This window comes from Emys orbicularis, chromosome 10 (genome assembly GCF_028017835.1).
Source record: "Emys orbicularis isolate rEmyOrb1 chromosome 10, rEmyOrb1.hap1, whole genome shotgun sequence".
NCBI lineage: Eukaryota > Metazoa > Chordata > Testudines > Emydidae > Emys > Emys orbicularis.
The window spans coordinates 10,668,577-10,685,395 of NC_088692.1; the positions used below are offsets into that span (position 1 = coordinate 10,668,577).

The 16,819-nt window shown below is 44.3% G+C and overlaps 1 protein-coding gene across 1 annotated transcript in view; it reads right to left on the minus strand.

Moving 5' to 3' along the window:
* The window catches only part of SDK1 (sidekick cell adhesion molecule 1), a 675,085-nt gene extending 661,523 nt beyond the window's left edge, over window positions 1–13,562 (minus strand). The window contains exon 1 of the mRNA XM_065411886.1: window positions 13,088–13,562. Coding sequence (XP_065267958.1) covers window positions 13,088–13,562 — 475 coding nt within the window. The remainder of the gene's footprint in view (window positions 1–13,087) is intronic.
* Window positions 13,563–16,819: the final 3,257 nt, after the last annotated feature.

Sequence of the window (16,819 nt, forward strand, 5' to 3'; positions counted from 1 at the left end):
ATCCTGTTTGGAAGAAAAATAGTATGTGACTGTGACACTCTGAACCTCAAAGTAGCACCCTGGAACCTCCATATTCACCACTGTCATATAATTATGATCTGTTTTGTTCAAAGTATTACTTGTGAGGTATCATTTTAAAAGTCCTGATATGGTGAACATTAATATTCTATTGGACTGTATGTGCTATCATTGTATGTGAAGTTATGAAGTTTTGCTCTGTGTCTGTTACTGAAATATGTTGTGAGGTTGGGAACACCCACAATCAGCCTTTCAGGTACAACAATGGAGTAACCAGACAGCAGTTAATGACTCATTAACACACATCAAGGAAAGAATCCACTATCCCAGAAACTGTATAGAAAGGAGACTTCTCAGAGGGAGCACATATACAGTGGACACTGCTTGACCCATGTCATAGCAAAAGATCTTTCCAACAAGCTGGAAGAAACTATAAAAGAGGGGAAGTGACATCATCCTTGGCCTCAGTTTACCGCACAACTCAACACCTGGAAAGAAACACGTCTGAAGAACAAAGACTTTGAACTGGAGGAGGGTGGTCCTGGGCTGGAAGGCAGCTCCAGCCTATGCATTGAGGATCTGTGACCTGTTTGTACCATCTGTCAGGGTGAGACACTGCTTGATTCAAATCCTATATAGTTTGTAGAACTTATACTGCGAATTTATTTTTATTTCTTAAGTAACCAACTGTGATCTTTATGCTTGCTACTTATCACTTAAAATCTATCTTTCTGTAGTTAATAAATCTGTTTTTATATTTATCTAAATATAAATAAATGTATTTTATATTATATCTAAAACAGTTTTCAAAGTAGCAGCCGTGTTAGTCTGTATCCGCAAAAAGAACAGGAGTACTTGTGTCTACACTACGAAATTAGGTCGAATTTATAGAAGCCGGTTTTATAGAAATCGGTTTTATACAGTCGATTGTGTGTGTCCCCACATAAAATGCTCTACGTGCATTAAGTCGGCGGACCGCGTCCACAGTACCGAGGCTAGCGTCGACTTCCGGAGCGTTGCACTGTGGGTAGCTATCCCACAGTTCCCGCAGTCTCTGCCGCCCATTGGAATTCTGGGTTGAGATCCCAATGCCTGATGATGCAAAAACAGTGTCGCGGGGGGTTCTGGGTACATGTCGTCAAGCCCCTCCCCCTCCATCAGAGCAACGGCAGACAATCGATTCGCGCCTTTTTACCTGGGTTACCTGTGCAGACAACATACCATGGCAAGCATGGAGCCCGCTCAGCTCAGCTCACCGTCACCATATGTCATCTGGGTGCCGGCAGACGTGGTACTGCATTGCTACACAGCAGCAGCTAATTGCCTTCTGGCAGTAGACGGTGCAGTATGACTGGTAGCCATCATCGGCTATCTGGGTGCTGGCAGACGTGGGGCTACATTGCTACACAGCAGCAGCTCCTTGCCTTTTGGCAGTGGATGGTGTATTACGACTGGTATCCGTCGTCGTGGTACTCCTCAGTGAGTTCGGTCAGAGGCACCTGGGCAGACATGTTTTGTCTCCTGGAGACTCAGTCCTGCCGGCAGTCCTATTGAACCATCTTGACGATGATGGCTAGCAGTCGTAATACAGCATTTTCTGCCAAGCACCCAGAAGATGCCGATGGCTATCAGTCATGCTGCACTGTCTGCTGCCAGCTTAAGATGTAAAAAATAGATGGACCAGATTTGTTCTGTATTCATTTGCTTCCCCCTCTCTCTGTGAAATCAACGGCCTGCTAAACCCAGGGTTTTGAGTTCAATCTTTCGGGGGGCCATTCTGTGTGACAGTTGTTTGTGTTTCTCCCTGATGCACAGCCACCTTTGTTGATTTTAATTCCCTGTAAGCCATGTCGTCACTCACCCCTCCCTCCCTCCGTCAGATACTAGTTTCGCGCCTTTTTTCAGCCCAGACGCCATAGCACTGGGATCATGGAGCCCGCTCAGATCACCGCGGCAATTATGAGCACTATGAACACCACGCGCATTGTCCTGGAGTATATGCAGAGCCAGAACATGCCAAAGCAAAACCAGGCGAGGAGGCGATTGCAGCGCGGCGACGAGAGTGATGAGGAAATTGACATGGACATAGACCTCTCACAAAGTACAGGCCCCAGCAATGTGCAAATCATGGTGTTACTGGGGCAGGTTCATGGCGTGGAACGCCGATTCTGGGCCCGGGAAACAAGCACAGACTGGTGGGACCGCATCGTGTTGCAGGTGTGGGACGATTTCCAGTGGCTGCGAAACTTTCGCATGCGTAAGGGCACTTTCATGGAACTTTGACTTGCTTTCCCCTGCCCTGAAGCGCCAGAATACCAGGATGAGAGCAGCCCTCACAGTTGAGAAGCGAGTGGCGATAGCCCTGTGGAAGCTTGCAATGCCAGACAGCTACCGGTCAGTCGGGAATCAATTTGGAGTGGGCAAATCTACTGTGGGGGCTGCTGTGATCCAAGTAGCCAACGCAATCAAAGACCTGCTGATATCAAGGGTAGTGACTCTGGGAAACGTGCAGGTCATAGAAGATGGCTTTGCTGCAATGGGATTCCCAAACTGTTGTGGGGCGATAGATGGAACCCATATCCCTATCTTGTCACCGGAGCACCAAGCCACCGAGTACATAAACCGCAAGGGGTACTTTTCAATGCTGCTGCAAGCCCTGGTGGATCACAAGGGACGTTTCACTAACATCAATGTGGGATGGCCGGGAAAGGTACATGATGCTCGTGTCTTCAGAAACTCTGGTCTGTTTCAAAAGCTGGAGGAAGGGACTTTCTTCCCGGACCAGAAAATAACCATTGGGGATGTTGAAATGCCTATCGTTATCCTTGGGGACCCAGCCTACCCCTTAATGCCATGGCTCATGAAGCCGTACACAGGCAGCCTGGACAGGAGTCAGGACCTGTTCAACTATAGGCTGAGCAAGTGCCGAATGGTGGTGGAATGTGCATTTGGACGTTTAAAGGCGCGCTGGCGCAGTTTACTGACTCGGATAGACCTCAGCGAAGCCAATATTCCAATTGTTATTGTTGCTTGCTGTGCGCTCCACAATATCTGTGAGAGTAAGGGGGAGAGATTTATGGCGGGGTGGGAGGTTGAGGCAAATCGCCTGGCCGCTGATTACGCGCAGCTAGACACCAGGGCGGTTAGAAGAGTACAGCAGGGCGCAGTGCGCATCAGAGAAGCTTTGAAAACGAGTTTTGTGACTGGCCAGGCTAGGGTGTGAAACTTCTGTTTGTTTCTCCTTGATGAATCCTCCGCCACCCCCCCTCCCCCCGGTTCACTCTACTTCCCTGTAAACTAACCACCCTCCCCTCCCCTCTTCGAGCACTGCTTGCAGAGGCAATAAAGTCATTGTTACTTCACATTCATGCATTCTTTATTAATTCATCACACAACTAGGGGGATAACTGCCAAGGTAGCCCGGGAGGGGTGGAGGAGGAGGGAAGGAAAAGGACACACTGCAGTTTAAAACTTTAAAACTTTAACACTTATTGAAGGCCAGCCTTCTGATGCTTGGGCAATCATCTGGGGTGGAGTGACTGGGTGGCCAGAGGCCCCCCCACCGCGTTCTTGGGTGTCTGGGTGAGGAGGCTATGGAACTTGGGGAGGAGGGCTGTTAGTTACACAGGGGCTGTAGCGGCAGTCTCTGCTCCTGCTGCCTTTCCTGCAGCTCAACCATACGCTGGAGCATTTCAGTTTGATGCTCCAGCAGCCAGACCATCGACTCTTGCCTTCTGTCAGCAAGCTGACGCCACCTATCCTCTTCAGCCCGCCACTTGCTCTCTTCAGCCCGCGATTCAGCCCGCCACCTCTCCTCTCGTTCATATTGTGCTTTTTTGCACTCTGACATTGACTGCCTCCACGCATTCTGCTGTGCTCTGTCAGCGTGGGAGGACATCTGGAGCTCCGAGAACATATCATCCCGAGTCCGCCGTTTTCTCCTTCTAATCTTCACTAGTCTCTGTGAAGGAGAAACATTTGCAGCTGGTGGAGGAGAAGGGAGAGGTGGTTAAAAAAGACACATTTTAGAGAACAATGGGTACACTCTTTCACGTTAAATTTTGCTGTTCACATTACACAGCACATGTGCTTTCGTTACAAGGTCGCATTTTCCCTCTTATATTGAGGGCCTGCCGGTTTGGTGTGAGAGATCACTCACGCAGTGCCAGGCAACAGATTTCGGCTTGCAGGCAGCCATGGTAAGCCACAGTCTTTTGGCTTTTTTAACCTTCTTAACATGTGGGAATGGTTTCAAACAGTAGCGCCCTCATTTCCCATACCAAGCACCCGTTGGGTTGGCCATTTAAAATGGGTTTGCAATGTAAAAGGAGGGGCTGCGGTTTCCGGGTTAACATGCAGCACAAAGCCAACTACCCCCCCACACACCCAATTCTCTGGGATGATCACTTCACCCCTCCCCCCTACCGCGTGGCTAACAGCGGGGAACATTTCTGTTCAGCCGAGCAGGAACGGGCACCTCTGAATGTCCCCTTAATAAAATCACCCCATTTCAACCAGGTGACCATGAATGATATCACTCTCCTAAGGATAACAAAGGGAGATAAGGAATGGATGTTGTCTGCATGCCAGCACACACCGGGACCATACGCTGCCATGCTTTGTTATGCAATGATTCCAGACTACGTGCTACTGGCCTGGAGTGGTAAAGTGTCCTACCATGGCGGACGGGATAAGGCAGCCCTCCCCAGAAACCTTTTGCAAAGGCTTTGGGAGTACATGAAGGAGAGCTTTCTGGAGATGTCCTGAAGGATTTCCACTCCATCCCCATACACGTTAACAGACTTTTCCAGTAGCTGTACTGGCCGTGATTGCCAGGGCAAATTAATCATTAATCATTAAACACGCTTGCTTTTAAACCATGTGTAATATTTACAAAGGTACACTGACCAGAGGTCCCTTGTGTGCCCTCAGGGTCTGGGAGCATGCCTTGGGTGAGTTCGGGGGTTACTGGTTCCAGGTCCAGGGTGATAAACATATCCTGGCTGTTGGGGAAACCGGTTTCTCCGCTTCCTTGCTGTGAGCTATCTTCATTGTCTTCATCATCATCTTCCTCGTACCCCGAACCCGCTTTCCTTTTGCGTGATTCTCCATTGATGGAGTCAAAGCACACGGTTGGGGTAGTGGTGGCTGCACCCCCTAGCATGGCATGAGCTCCGCATAGAAGCGGCATGTTTGCGGCTCTGCCCCGGACCTTCCGTTTGCCTCTCTGGCTTTGTGGTAGGCTTGCCTTAGCTCCTTAATTTTCACACGGCACTGCTGTGCGTCCCTGTTATGGCCTCTGTCCTTCATGGCCTTTGAGACTTTTTCTAATATTTTGCCATTTCGTTTACTGCTACGGAGTTCAGCTAGCACTGATTCGTCTCCCCATATGGCGAGCAGATCCCGTACCTCCCGTTCTGTCCATGCTGGAGCTCTTTTGCGATCCTGGGACTCCATCATGGTTACCTGTGCTGATGAGCTCTGGGTGGTCACCTGTGCTCTCCACGCTGGGCAAACAGGAAATGAAATTCAAAAGTTCGCGGGGCTTTTCCTGTCTACCTGGTCAGTGCATCTGAGTTGAGAGTGCTGTCCAGAGCGGTCACAATGAAGCACTGTGGGATAGCTCCCGGAGGCCAATAACGTCGAATTCCGTCCACACTACCCCAAATCCGACCCGCAAAGGCCGATTTTAGCGCTAATCCCCTCATCGGAGGTGAAGTAAAGAAACCGGTTTAAAGGGCCCTTTAAGTAAAAAAAAAGGGCTTCGTCGTGTGGACATGTCCAGGCTTAATTCGATTTAACGCTGCTAAATTTGACCTAAACTCGTAGTGTAGACCAGGCCTTAGAGACTAACAAATTTATTTCAGCATAAGCTTTCGTGGGCTGCAGCTCACTTCTTCAGATGCTTATGCTGAAATAAATTTGTTAGTCTCTAAGGTGCCACAAAGTACTCCTGTTCTTTTTGCTAAAACAGTTTGTTTTGGTTGAAGTGCTTGGGAAATCTCAGCTCAGTTTACAAAGGCTGGTGTGTCCTCTCCACATCAAGGAGGGGTGGACTGGGTAATGAACTTACACTGGCCATGTTTCTGACCAGTGCAAGATGGTACAGTTCTGGGATGCAAGGATCAGGAGCAAGGGGCAATTGGCTGGATCCTCTCTATTGTTGGTTCATGAGTGGCAGAGAGATCATTCATGTAACTCAGTTGGGTGTGTCCCTTTCTGTGTAAGTGCAGTACCTGCCAGAGGTCTGTAGCTTGCCAACAGCATCACAGTGTGAGAGGCAGCCCAGGTTGATGGGACAGAGGGCTCAGTGGGACAGAGGGCTCAGGTTGCACCCCAGGGACCCCGACACAATGACCATGTAGTTAAAGACTGTCAAAAATGCAAACACTAGGGGGAGCAAATTAAGGTTTCATGGGCAACCTTAGCATCAATCTGTTCCTTAAACTATTTTGAAATAGTTAATTTTTCCGCATTCTTGCAATGAGCTCTAGCTAGGCAGATACCAGAGCCCCTATTGAATCTCTAACTTCAGTGGGACTCCATTGGCACAAAACTCATTACAGCAGTAGGGCCTAAAACTACAATATAGTCAGTTTATATTTTAGCTATAGCTGAAATACAAAACTGACAAATGCATTGAAGTCCTCCCACATTTGATCAGAACATGTGTTCTAGAGATGCACATACTTGTATGCACTCCTAAGAATGGCAAAATTTGAAAAACTGACAGCCACAAAAGCTCAAGCAGCTTGAAGACATGAGTTTCCCCTAATTTTGGAACACTTTAGTTCTGTAATAAGATCAGATTTTTTTTTTAAGTTTCTAGAGTTTTTTGTCATCCAGACAATCTTCATATGTAAGCAAACATTTGTCAGATTATTGCTGAAACTTGTGAGTTAGTCACAGTCCTTAACAGAACCTCCAAAGGCTTGCCTATGGGGCCAAAGACGCCTGTGGACATGGGTTCTCAGTTATGTTGTGCGTCTGCCATACCAGTAAAAACAAAACCGTGAGGATGTTTGGATTTTTGCAAATTCCTTCTCTTCAGTTGAGCAGCTTCCAGCACAACATGGGGAAGATCTGTGAAGAATTTGACTCACCTGAATGCATCTGATTCAAGGGGAGACACCTCCACCTTTCCCCCTCCCCCACTACCATCAACAGTCCCACCTACTCAGGGGAAAAGACAGTGCACAAGGGAAAGAAAAAAAAACAAGGCAGAACCATCAGACACTGAAGCAATGGCATGATAAGAAGATGCAGACATCACAACTTTCTGAGGCAGTTGCGTGATATGGTTTGGGGAACCCCCAAAACTAACTTCACAGTCTATTCCCAAAATCTTACAGTAGGTGTTTGGTCAAGAAGAAAAGCCACTAGCCTTGCTGGTTTCCTTTGAATATCATCAATAGGTGAGGAAGTGAAAACGAGAGGACTAATTTTCTTGTATGTTGAATTTGAAGTTTTATGATAAGTTCATTTAAATAGGGCATTTTAAAGCAAAAACATTTGATTTTTTTTTCAACATTCTTATCACAAAGTCATCTGAACACATTTGGTTCAAACTTTCCTAAAGAATCTGATTCAATACTGCATCACTCCAGTTTTACACCACTGTAACTTAACTTCACTGAAACCAGTGACCCTCAGCATAAAACAGAGTAATACAGAGGTGAATCAGGCTATAAGACTGTTTGAACTTACACCAGCTAAAACAGTCCCCTATTTTCCAGTGGTCCGAGAGCAGTCAAGAGCATCATACTCTACCCTCTCATGCCCTTTGCTGGACCTACCATGCCCTCTGCACTGATGATGCCACAAGAGGCATCTGACAATTATCCTAAAATGTACGAATCCTCAGCTCCTCCTTTAGGACATCTTCACAGTCACTTTGCACCACTACAGTAGTGCATGTTGACTTTAGTGGGGGTTGATGACCTGGCCCTATAAATGCAGTTTATGGAACAATGGCATGACTATAAACCCCTATTATCACACGATTCCATATGGATTCTTCTGTCATGCGCCTTCCAGTAGTGCATTAAGCAACAAGACCAATATCTATCGTGTGGCTTACATATACTCTCTTCATCCTCTCTCACACTACCGTTAAGGTCTTCTCTCATTAATTTGTCTGCGGCACTTCACTCAAAATATGATTAAATTAGCAAATATGTATGATGCTTAGAATATTAGATTTAAGTTTTTTAGCAAAGTATACAAATGAATTCATGTTAATAAATCTATTTAAATGCACAGGAAGAAGAATTCACACATTTGAAAACTAACATAAATGCTGTACTAAGAAGAGGGAACACAGAAGGAAAATGTTTTGTGATCTGATGGCCCTCTGACAAATGGCATAAGGCTGTTCTAAGACTAAAAATACCTCTCCTAACATTTAACTTGCCATACCTTCTGCTCTCCAGTAAGTTCATCCTCTCATCTGCCTGCCTGTCTTTCCCCTTACACAACAACTATTTATCTCTTGACATAATTTGCTAAGTATCCTTTGCAAGTTCTTCATCCACTTTTTGTATCAAATGCAGTGTACAATTTATTTCACAAGTGTCTTGCACTTAACACGTTTATAAATCCCACCAGATTACAAACTGGCATTAAAAAAACCATACCCCATGAAAATACATTCCTCAACCATCCATTTCACTGGTTCTATCAAAAGCATAATGGATATTAATGCCACTTTAAATAAGGATTCAGCTTCTTATATAATTTTATATTATAAATTTGATCAAGTGGCATGAAAAATTACACTTTCATCTCTTGTTAAACTAAGAATCAGACAAGCTTCTCTTTCTTTAAATATTAAGATACTGTTTTTCTTGTTAAAAGATGCTTAGAGCTTTACAGTGGTTTTATCTTTTTCAAAATTACCCCAGTTACAGTCAAATTTTAAAAAGTATTTATTCAATCCTTAATAAAAAGTGAGATAATTTGTTTTTAGTATTTAAAGACACACCCCAAAATGTATCTCAGCCTTTAGCAACTCCCAACGTATTTAAACAAACAGTAGTACTTCAATTCAAATCCTCTAGTAGACATGTCACTATTAAACTCTAATGGCCCAATCCTGTAATGAGCTCTGTTCAATCAGTGGGGCTCTGCATAGTCACAGGGATCCACCCAATGAGAGTAATCTGCAGGATCAGGACCTTTGTTTTCAATACAGTAGCTACCTACAGGAGCACTAGTTAATTTAGGGGGTTGTTAATGTGATCTGAAGCCTTTCATCACTTATCTGCTAATCTGAACCTGAAATTCCTAAACAGTGACTAACAGTGGTTATAAATGACTGTCTTGTGGCTATTTTATGGCCTATGATAATTTGGTGCTAACTAGTTCATTCCTAATGGGCAAACCTGTCAAAAACCACCACAAGCATTATGGTTGGCAGGCTCAGCAGAAAGACCAAGGACTGAATAGGCATAGAAATTTTAAATTACCCTCTCATCCTTAAGGGTTGTCTATCCAAACAAATTCAAGCTCATTGGTGAACCATTGGTAGGAACGCTTGCACTAATACTGCAAGTTGAAGGGAAGACTTCACTTTCCAGTACTTTCAGTCCTTGTATCTTTGGATTCATTTTAAAATAAAAATACACCACAATAAGCCAGTATCACAGTTAGCTATCAATGAAGATTGAAAAGCTAATGAATATAAATGCTTAAATCTCCTGTAACACAGCCTAAGAAAATTGCAATGAAAACTTTGAGCAAAGCGTATTGCCAATATGTTCTATTTGTATGTCTCATCTCTGAATCCTATGTTCTATATAGATCATCCAGTTGTGGCCAGTACTCAAACTAGTTACAACCACAAAAATACTTGATTGTGTATTTGAAAATATTAAATTCTTAGTCTCGATCTTTTCCATTCAGTTTATTGGGAACCGAACTGATAGTGCATTTCAGTGTACCCGGTTTAATTTTAAAAGTGCTGGAACAGTCATTTGTGAAGACTTCAGATTCTAACAGCCATAGGCTTCACATTTAGAATGTTGCATTTTATTTTTATCAGATAAAAAGATTAGAGAGTCATGTAATACTCTCGTCCATATGACTAACTCATCATCCCATTAGAAACCCTGTGTAGCTGTACCAAAACTTTCATTTTCAAGATACATGAGCTTTTGTCATAAACTGACATATATCTTCTATAATGTGAATTTTCAATTTGATATAAAAATGATGGATACATCATACAATTCAGAAAGCATAGAGAACAGCAACTTGTCACTGAATTTAAAATTTGTGACAACCTGTTTGAAGTGCATTGCATTAAGACTGGTACTGTTTTTTATTACATCACATTTTAAAAGGACTACTACTGTGGGCAATGGGATACACTGATGTGGGGCTTCCTCAGTCTCACTGTGGCTAAATAATGAAAGAGTGATCAGAGCATGGGGACTAGACACAGAGTTGCCCAGCACCCAGATGGGTGCCCTAACCACTGGACTACAGAATCATTCTCACACTCTCTCTCTCTCTCTCTTTGGCCCAATGACTGTAGATAAATGCCTCAATAGTCACTGAGCCAGAGAGAAAGTGATTAGGACACTCATCTGGAATGGGGGTGACCCTAGGACACTCATCTGGAATGGGGGTGACCATATCCAGCTTAACTCATTTTCACAAGAATCACCTTAGGAGCCTGATTCCAATTCATGGATTGCTAAACAGAGAGAGGGTGCCTCCCTGCAGCCCAGACTCAAGCACCTATCTCCAATAGAAGGATGGGACTTAGGACATACCATTCTCACCACCATCTCGTACTGGCTACTTTAAGCAGGTCCCTATCTGGCATGCTGGCTTTTGTGGATTGCATTCTAAGGTGCTTATCTCTCCCCATTTTACTGTACAGGGAACCGAGGCACCTAACTCAACTTTGTGGATCACAGTAGTGTTCTTGTGATTTTCTTGGCATCTAAAAGTTAGGGGCCTGGACACTCAGCATTGCAATGCCCAGGTTCCTTCCTGAAGCCCACCCTTTGTTGGTACCTCACTGAATGAATTGTTCATACTTCATTGACTAATAGTTACTAAACCCCATCCCCATGTAGTTGCATAAGTGCTTTTCTACTGAAGGAGAAAGTAGTTTATCTTTCTGCCCCCTTGCAGGCCTATTGCTTGTTTAATTATTGCTTTGCCTATGCATTTAATAAACTGATTTGGTGTTAGGACTTTTTTAGGATAGTTTGTAACACTAGACTTTGTACAAATCCCAAACAAATTCAATAAAGATGCATTTTTAATGTGCTTAGTAAACTTTGAAATATGGTACTAAAAGAAATATTGTTTCAGTATATTAAGTACTGAACACATGTATGTCCATAGTTTTTACTGCAAGATAAAGGTTACTTTTACTATTCACAGAAAATATTTTTTTAAAGAGTCAATTTAATTGATTCAGGGATCTACATGTAAAACTGGCTTCACTGCTAATCTCAAGAAGTCTAATTTAAATAGATATTTTAAAATATTTGCCTTTCAAAATAAAAGGTCACATTGGTAGATGCCAATCAAGGATACAGAAAAAGAGAATAAATGTGAATTATAATTTGCAGAGGATTACATTAACTAGATGTAAGTACATTCTGTTTTACTATAACAATACCCTCTGTTACAGTTTGCAGGCCTCAGCACAAGTAGTTTGGGAATAGGAATGACAGCATAAACAAAACTTCGAAAAAGAGACAGATTTATGAGGGTGGAGTTGACTATTAAACAGTGGATTAGAACTACTCCATACCCTGGGGCTGAAAATGTTTGAAAGGGTGCAATAGTAAAGGCTGAGTAGACAGCTTACAGCAGACTTGGTTTCATAGCCCTCTCCCTCAACATACAGACTATCCAGTTATTAAACTTTAGCTGTAGCGTTCTCCCCATGTACAAAAACTAAGGAGCTAGTGAGCACCCACACAAACAGTTCAAAGATAAGCAAACTGCTGCATTGATTTTATTTGTAAAAGGCTGATTGAGTAAATCAGGATATACTGGTTTACACTTTAAAAATGAAGTTGGTAAACATCTATTAAATACAGGGTTAATCAAAACATAGAGGGTACTTTATTTTAAAGATTTGTTCGCAGAACTCATTCCCTCTTTTAAGAGATTATTAATTTCCAAGTTTTAATCGCTGACTCGGCATCCCACACTATAGAGATGAACACATTAGTGGAGCACACACAATACACTCAGCAATAAAACACAAAACAGCAAAGAAAGTGAAAGCTGCATTTGTTCAGCATGTCATTTTGCTCAGCCAACCGTAATGCCATAGCCTACCACTTATTGTTTACTCTGTCAAAGGATTATTAAGAATTACCCTGCATTTGGCTATTTTTTTAAAGACGTAAATTTAGATGGAAAGGGATTGCCACTTGATACTTGAAATCGATTGGTCGACTGTGACCCTTTGTTTACAAGAGACTCATTTAACAGCAAGGATCTCTGATTTGAAAATACTCAGATACGAATCAATCACCGTTTTGTGTCACTTTTTTTTTTTTTTAAAGGAATGAACAAGACTCGACTCGAAGTTCACATACACTGGTACTACTATTTTTAAAAAAATTTGTTTACATGCCTGAATTAGCTCTAGTCGGTGAATTTATGAGTCCGTTTCTCTGGACAACTTATGTCGGTGCACAATGATTTTTTTTTTTAATTCACACAGAAGTTAACTCTTCTGCTGCCTAAGAAATAACGGAAATGTATGTTTATCTCCAATTAAATAAAAAGGCAAGGTTGTGTGACGATTAACAGCGAGGTCCCGATATAGCTATTGATACTTATATAGGGGGTCGAAACGGGATAGAAAGCTAAGAGAATTAGGTAAAGGGGTAAACGCTTGTTCCTATAAAGAAAGGACTGTTTATAAATAAAATACCATTTATATATTAAATCCATTGTTAATTACGGTTTCTGAAGTTTGTTCTCTATGGGATTAAAGCAAAAGGCTATATCCATGCCTGAACAGGATTTCTACGTCTTAAAAGGCAGATGCAGCATTTCTCTAAACAAAAATGTCTCTGAGCCCTACCTTGTGCCAGTGCTTGCAACATGTGGAGCTGAATCAACAGAAACGCCCACCATCCGCGACAGAAGAAGAAACAGAAGTTTAACTTTATCATCATCCGGTCTCTCCAGCTATTCCTTCGTGCAATAATTTCTCGATCCACCTTTCTTCCAACCATTATTTCTTCACGGATCCCCAGTCGATCCGACTGCCTGATGACAGTTTTGTCAGCTCTTTGGCCATTGATCACTCCACACCCCGAGGCCGGTTTCTCTTTGGTGGGTTGAGGACATCGCCCTTTGCCTTCATCCTGAAGTTTGTGGGGAACAGAAACCCCCGGTTTACAGGAGCGGAGGACTCGGTGATTTGTGCTCACTTTGCATGCAACCCGAAGGCAGCACGCCGTGTGCATGACTGTGTTATAATCGCCATCTAAATCAATGTATCTTGGGGAGGTATTGATTGCACCAAAACAACCAGGCAGAAATGTGAAACACATGTTTCTTTGCACTGTCACATCCAATGCCTTCAACGCTGAGAGAGTAAGTTTATTGGCGTTAGTATTCCAATAAATCTGGATCCTTCATCACATCGCTAGCAAAACCAGAGAGAGATTGATCCATTTAGAGAGCCACCAGCAGACAATCCAGAGACCACCTTTCATACCGCAAAGATGACGGAAACTATTCCCACTTGTGATTTTTATGGAGCAGGTTAGTTTTCCGTATGTGTCCCATTCCCCGTGAAACCCCAGCTACAGAAGTGTTAAATTCTTGTATAAGTAGAAAATAAACCTAAAACCAAGGGGAAATAGCGCACTACTCCTTGCACTAAAGATTTATTTCAGACAATTTCAAGATTAGCCATGCAGACAGAGTAGTCTCCAGATATCCCCCCAGAGCTCCACAATTATATTAATCCGATTTTCTTTTGGCTACAAATCTGTCATCAATGTGAGGGTTTGAAGGGTCCTTGATCAGGTAGATTTAGCAGCCCTAGCTGTGATTCCAGTTAGATTTGAAGTCAGCTACAGGCCAGTGGGGGTGTCACTCGAACTCTCACACTCAGCCGGAGGTGGGGAAAACCTCAGTTGATCAAGATTTCCCTCCTAGCAGGAAGGTGCTGGTTTGTTTCTTGCAAGGGAACCGCAGTAAAAATCACCTCCAAAAACGTGCAAAGGATTTGCTTCTGGTCGGTTGTGGAAGCAACAAAGAAACCCTCTGTTGGGGCGTTTCAAGGAGGAGGACGGAAAATCGCCTGAAACAAGCAGCAACAAGGTGAAATCCTTCCAGTCCCTTTGCTTATATGGACTCCTCCTACGTTCCTTGTTTGTGCAGTCCGGGGCTCCTGGTTCTTCCTGTGTGTCTCTCCCTCAGAGAGGCTGCAAACACAAGGGGGAAAGCTCTATCGGAGCAGCAATAAACCCCTACACAATAAAAAAAAAAAGTAAACGCTAAAGGTTTAACATTTAAACAAACAGCGGGAACTGCTCCCCCCGCCCCTTAAAGAGAGCGGGGGAAAGTTTTTTAGGGGTTTTTCCTCCTCAGATTTTGTCCTGATGATTAAAATACAAATAGTAAAAAGCGAATCAGAACCAAAAGTAAAACAAATCACCAAGGAGGGAAATGGATCAAACAAAAATCCTGCCAGCTCCCTCCCTTGCCCGCCACAAGACTGAGCCTGAACTTTCCTCACCTCTCGCTCTGTATCACCTGGTATTCAACCCTACCCCTATCGCCCACAGTTCATCTCCACCCTTCACAACCCCACCCCCACTTTACTGAGTCTGGACACTCCTGTCGTGTCCCCTACCTCATCGTCTCCCTCCTCTCCCACCCCCCCTTACTCAATCCACATTCCCTTCCCCTCTCTCCTCCCCCCCCCGTCCAACCATAAATACCCCATCTCACCCCTACCTAACTGACCCCCCCCCCCCCCCCGCAGCCCTCCCATTTCCTCCCTCATCCCCTGACCTACACCTAGGAGGGCTGGGTCTGTGTAGGGAAATCCCTCCCGGGGCCAAGCAAAGCTGCTGCGAGAGAACTGGGGGTGGGGGAGCTGTCAGAGGCAGACGATGTGCGGGGGTTGGGTGTATTCACACAGGTTTGCCCGCCCGTTCTGTACAGGCGCTGGGAGGGGGGAATAGGAGGAGGGAGCCCAGCTCCCTTCCCCTCACACACTAGCTGGTAATGAGCGCGGGACCTTCCAGCAGCCGCACGGAACGCTCGCCGTCCCGACCTTCCATTCCACCCGTTCTGTTCCCTCCCCCCACCCCGACCCTTTCCGAGGCACCGCCTCCAGCCAGCGACTGATTGGACAGAAGACGTGTGGGGGAAGAGGAAAAAGAAAGACGGGGGGGCGTTCTTTAACGGCCGCGCGCGCTAGCCAGATGGAACGTTGCCCCTGGTCCTCGCGCTCGCTGCGCCCCCTAGGTTTGCAAGCCAGCCTCTGCAGCAGTTGCAGCAGAAAGGGTGGAAGGGCAGGCACGCCCAGCAAAGAATGGGTGAGACTGCTGTAGCTGCGGGTCAAGAATCTCTCTCTGTGCATCCCCTGCAGCTATTAATTTTTGACAGCAACGAGCAAAAAGAGGGATTTGACGAAAGCCAGGGAGCCCAGAGGTACAAATTAACGCTCCCCCCCCCCTTCTCTCTTTGTGTGGTGCTTTAGCTCAGCCTGCAAGGGCTAGCAGCGTTGCAAAGTTCTTGAGCTTTGTTTTATTTGATATATCAGCAAATGTTTAAACTAGGTTTGCGCCCAACTTTTTTTTAATATCTTGGCAAGATACCTATTGCGTTGGATTCACCAGGCGCACACAGTACACTGTCACGTCAAATGTAAGATGTTTTTGTATTATTAAGGGGTGGCATGAAGCTTTAGCAAAGAAATAAGGCATTTAAATTAAGCCAGTTCTTTTTCCACGCGCCCCTGTTTTCTTGCATAATAAAAAGGAAAGTCTCCCACGCCACCTCACAAACTGGAGCATGATATCTACTAGCCCCACACCTGCACAATCTCCTTCACATATAGTATCCGACAGGTGCACCATATCTGTAGCCCTTCCACTCCCTCATGTGTAAGAGGTTCATTGATATCTAATAGCCCCCAATCAGTATCAGGCTCATGATATCCAGTGCCCTGCACATTCTTTCCCTCTTCCCCTTATTATCTAACAGAAGCATTATATATCCCAGCTTTTCCCCAGTCTTTCTCTGTTTCTGTTATTGAATTAGTGCATAGTATGCCTCTGCCCCTACAGATGAACTCTTTCCACTTCAGTATCTAACATCTCTGTGATATCGATATCCCACTGTGTTCCATATCTGCTTACAGGAGATCTAGGCTACCCCAATGCTCTGTAACCTCTCCCTAGTAACCAAAAGATACAAGCTATAGCTCAGCCCCAACCTTATTAACAACGGGATGCATGATATACTCTATCCCAGCACATTTTCCCCTCACTGGTATGAAACAGGTGAATAATTATAGAACTCAGGGCTCCACTCTTATACTCATCCCTCCCTAAGGTCTGTTTTCAGTGCAGTACAAGCTGAGCCAAGCCTGTTTTAAACTGTGTAGAGAACTGGTCTCAGGGGTACAACTGTGTTTATAATTTCTGTTGAGCTATCAACAATTCACTGCAGTGGGGAGAAACTGTTTTAAAACTAGTTGTTTGAAGGTGGGGTGGAGGTCTAATTTCCCCTAACTGGAAATGCATAACACACTTAATTGGGTTTTTAATTACTACAAAGCAGTATT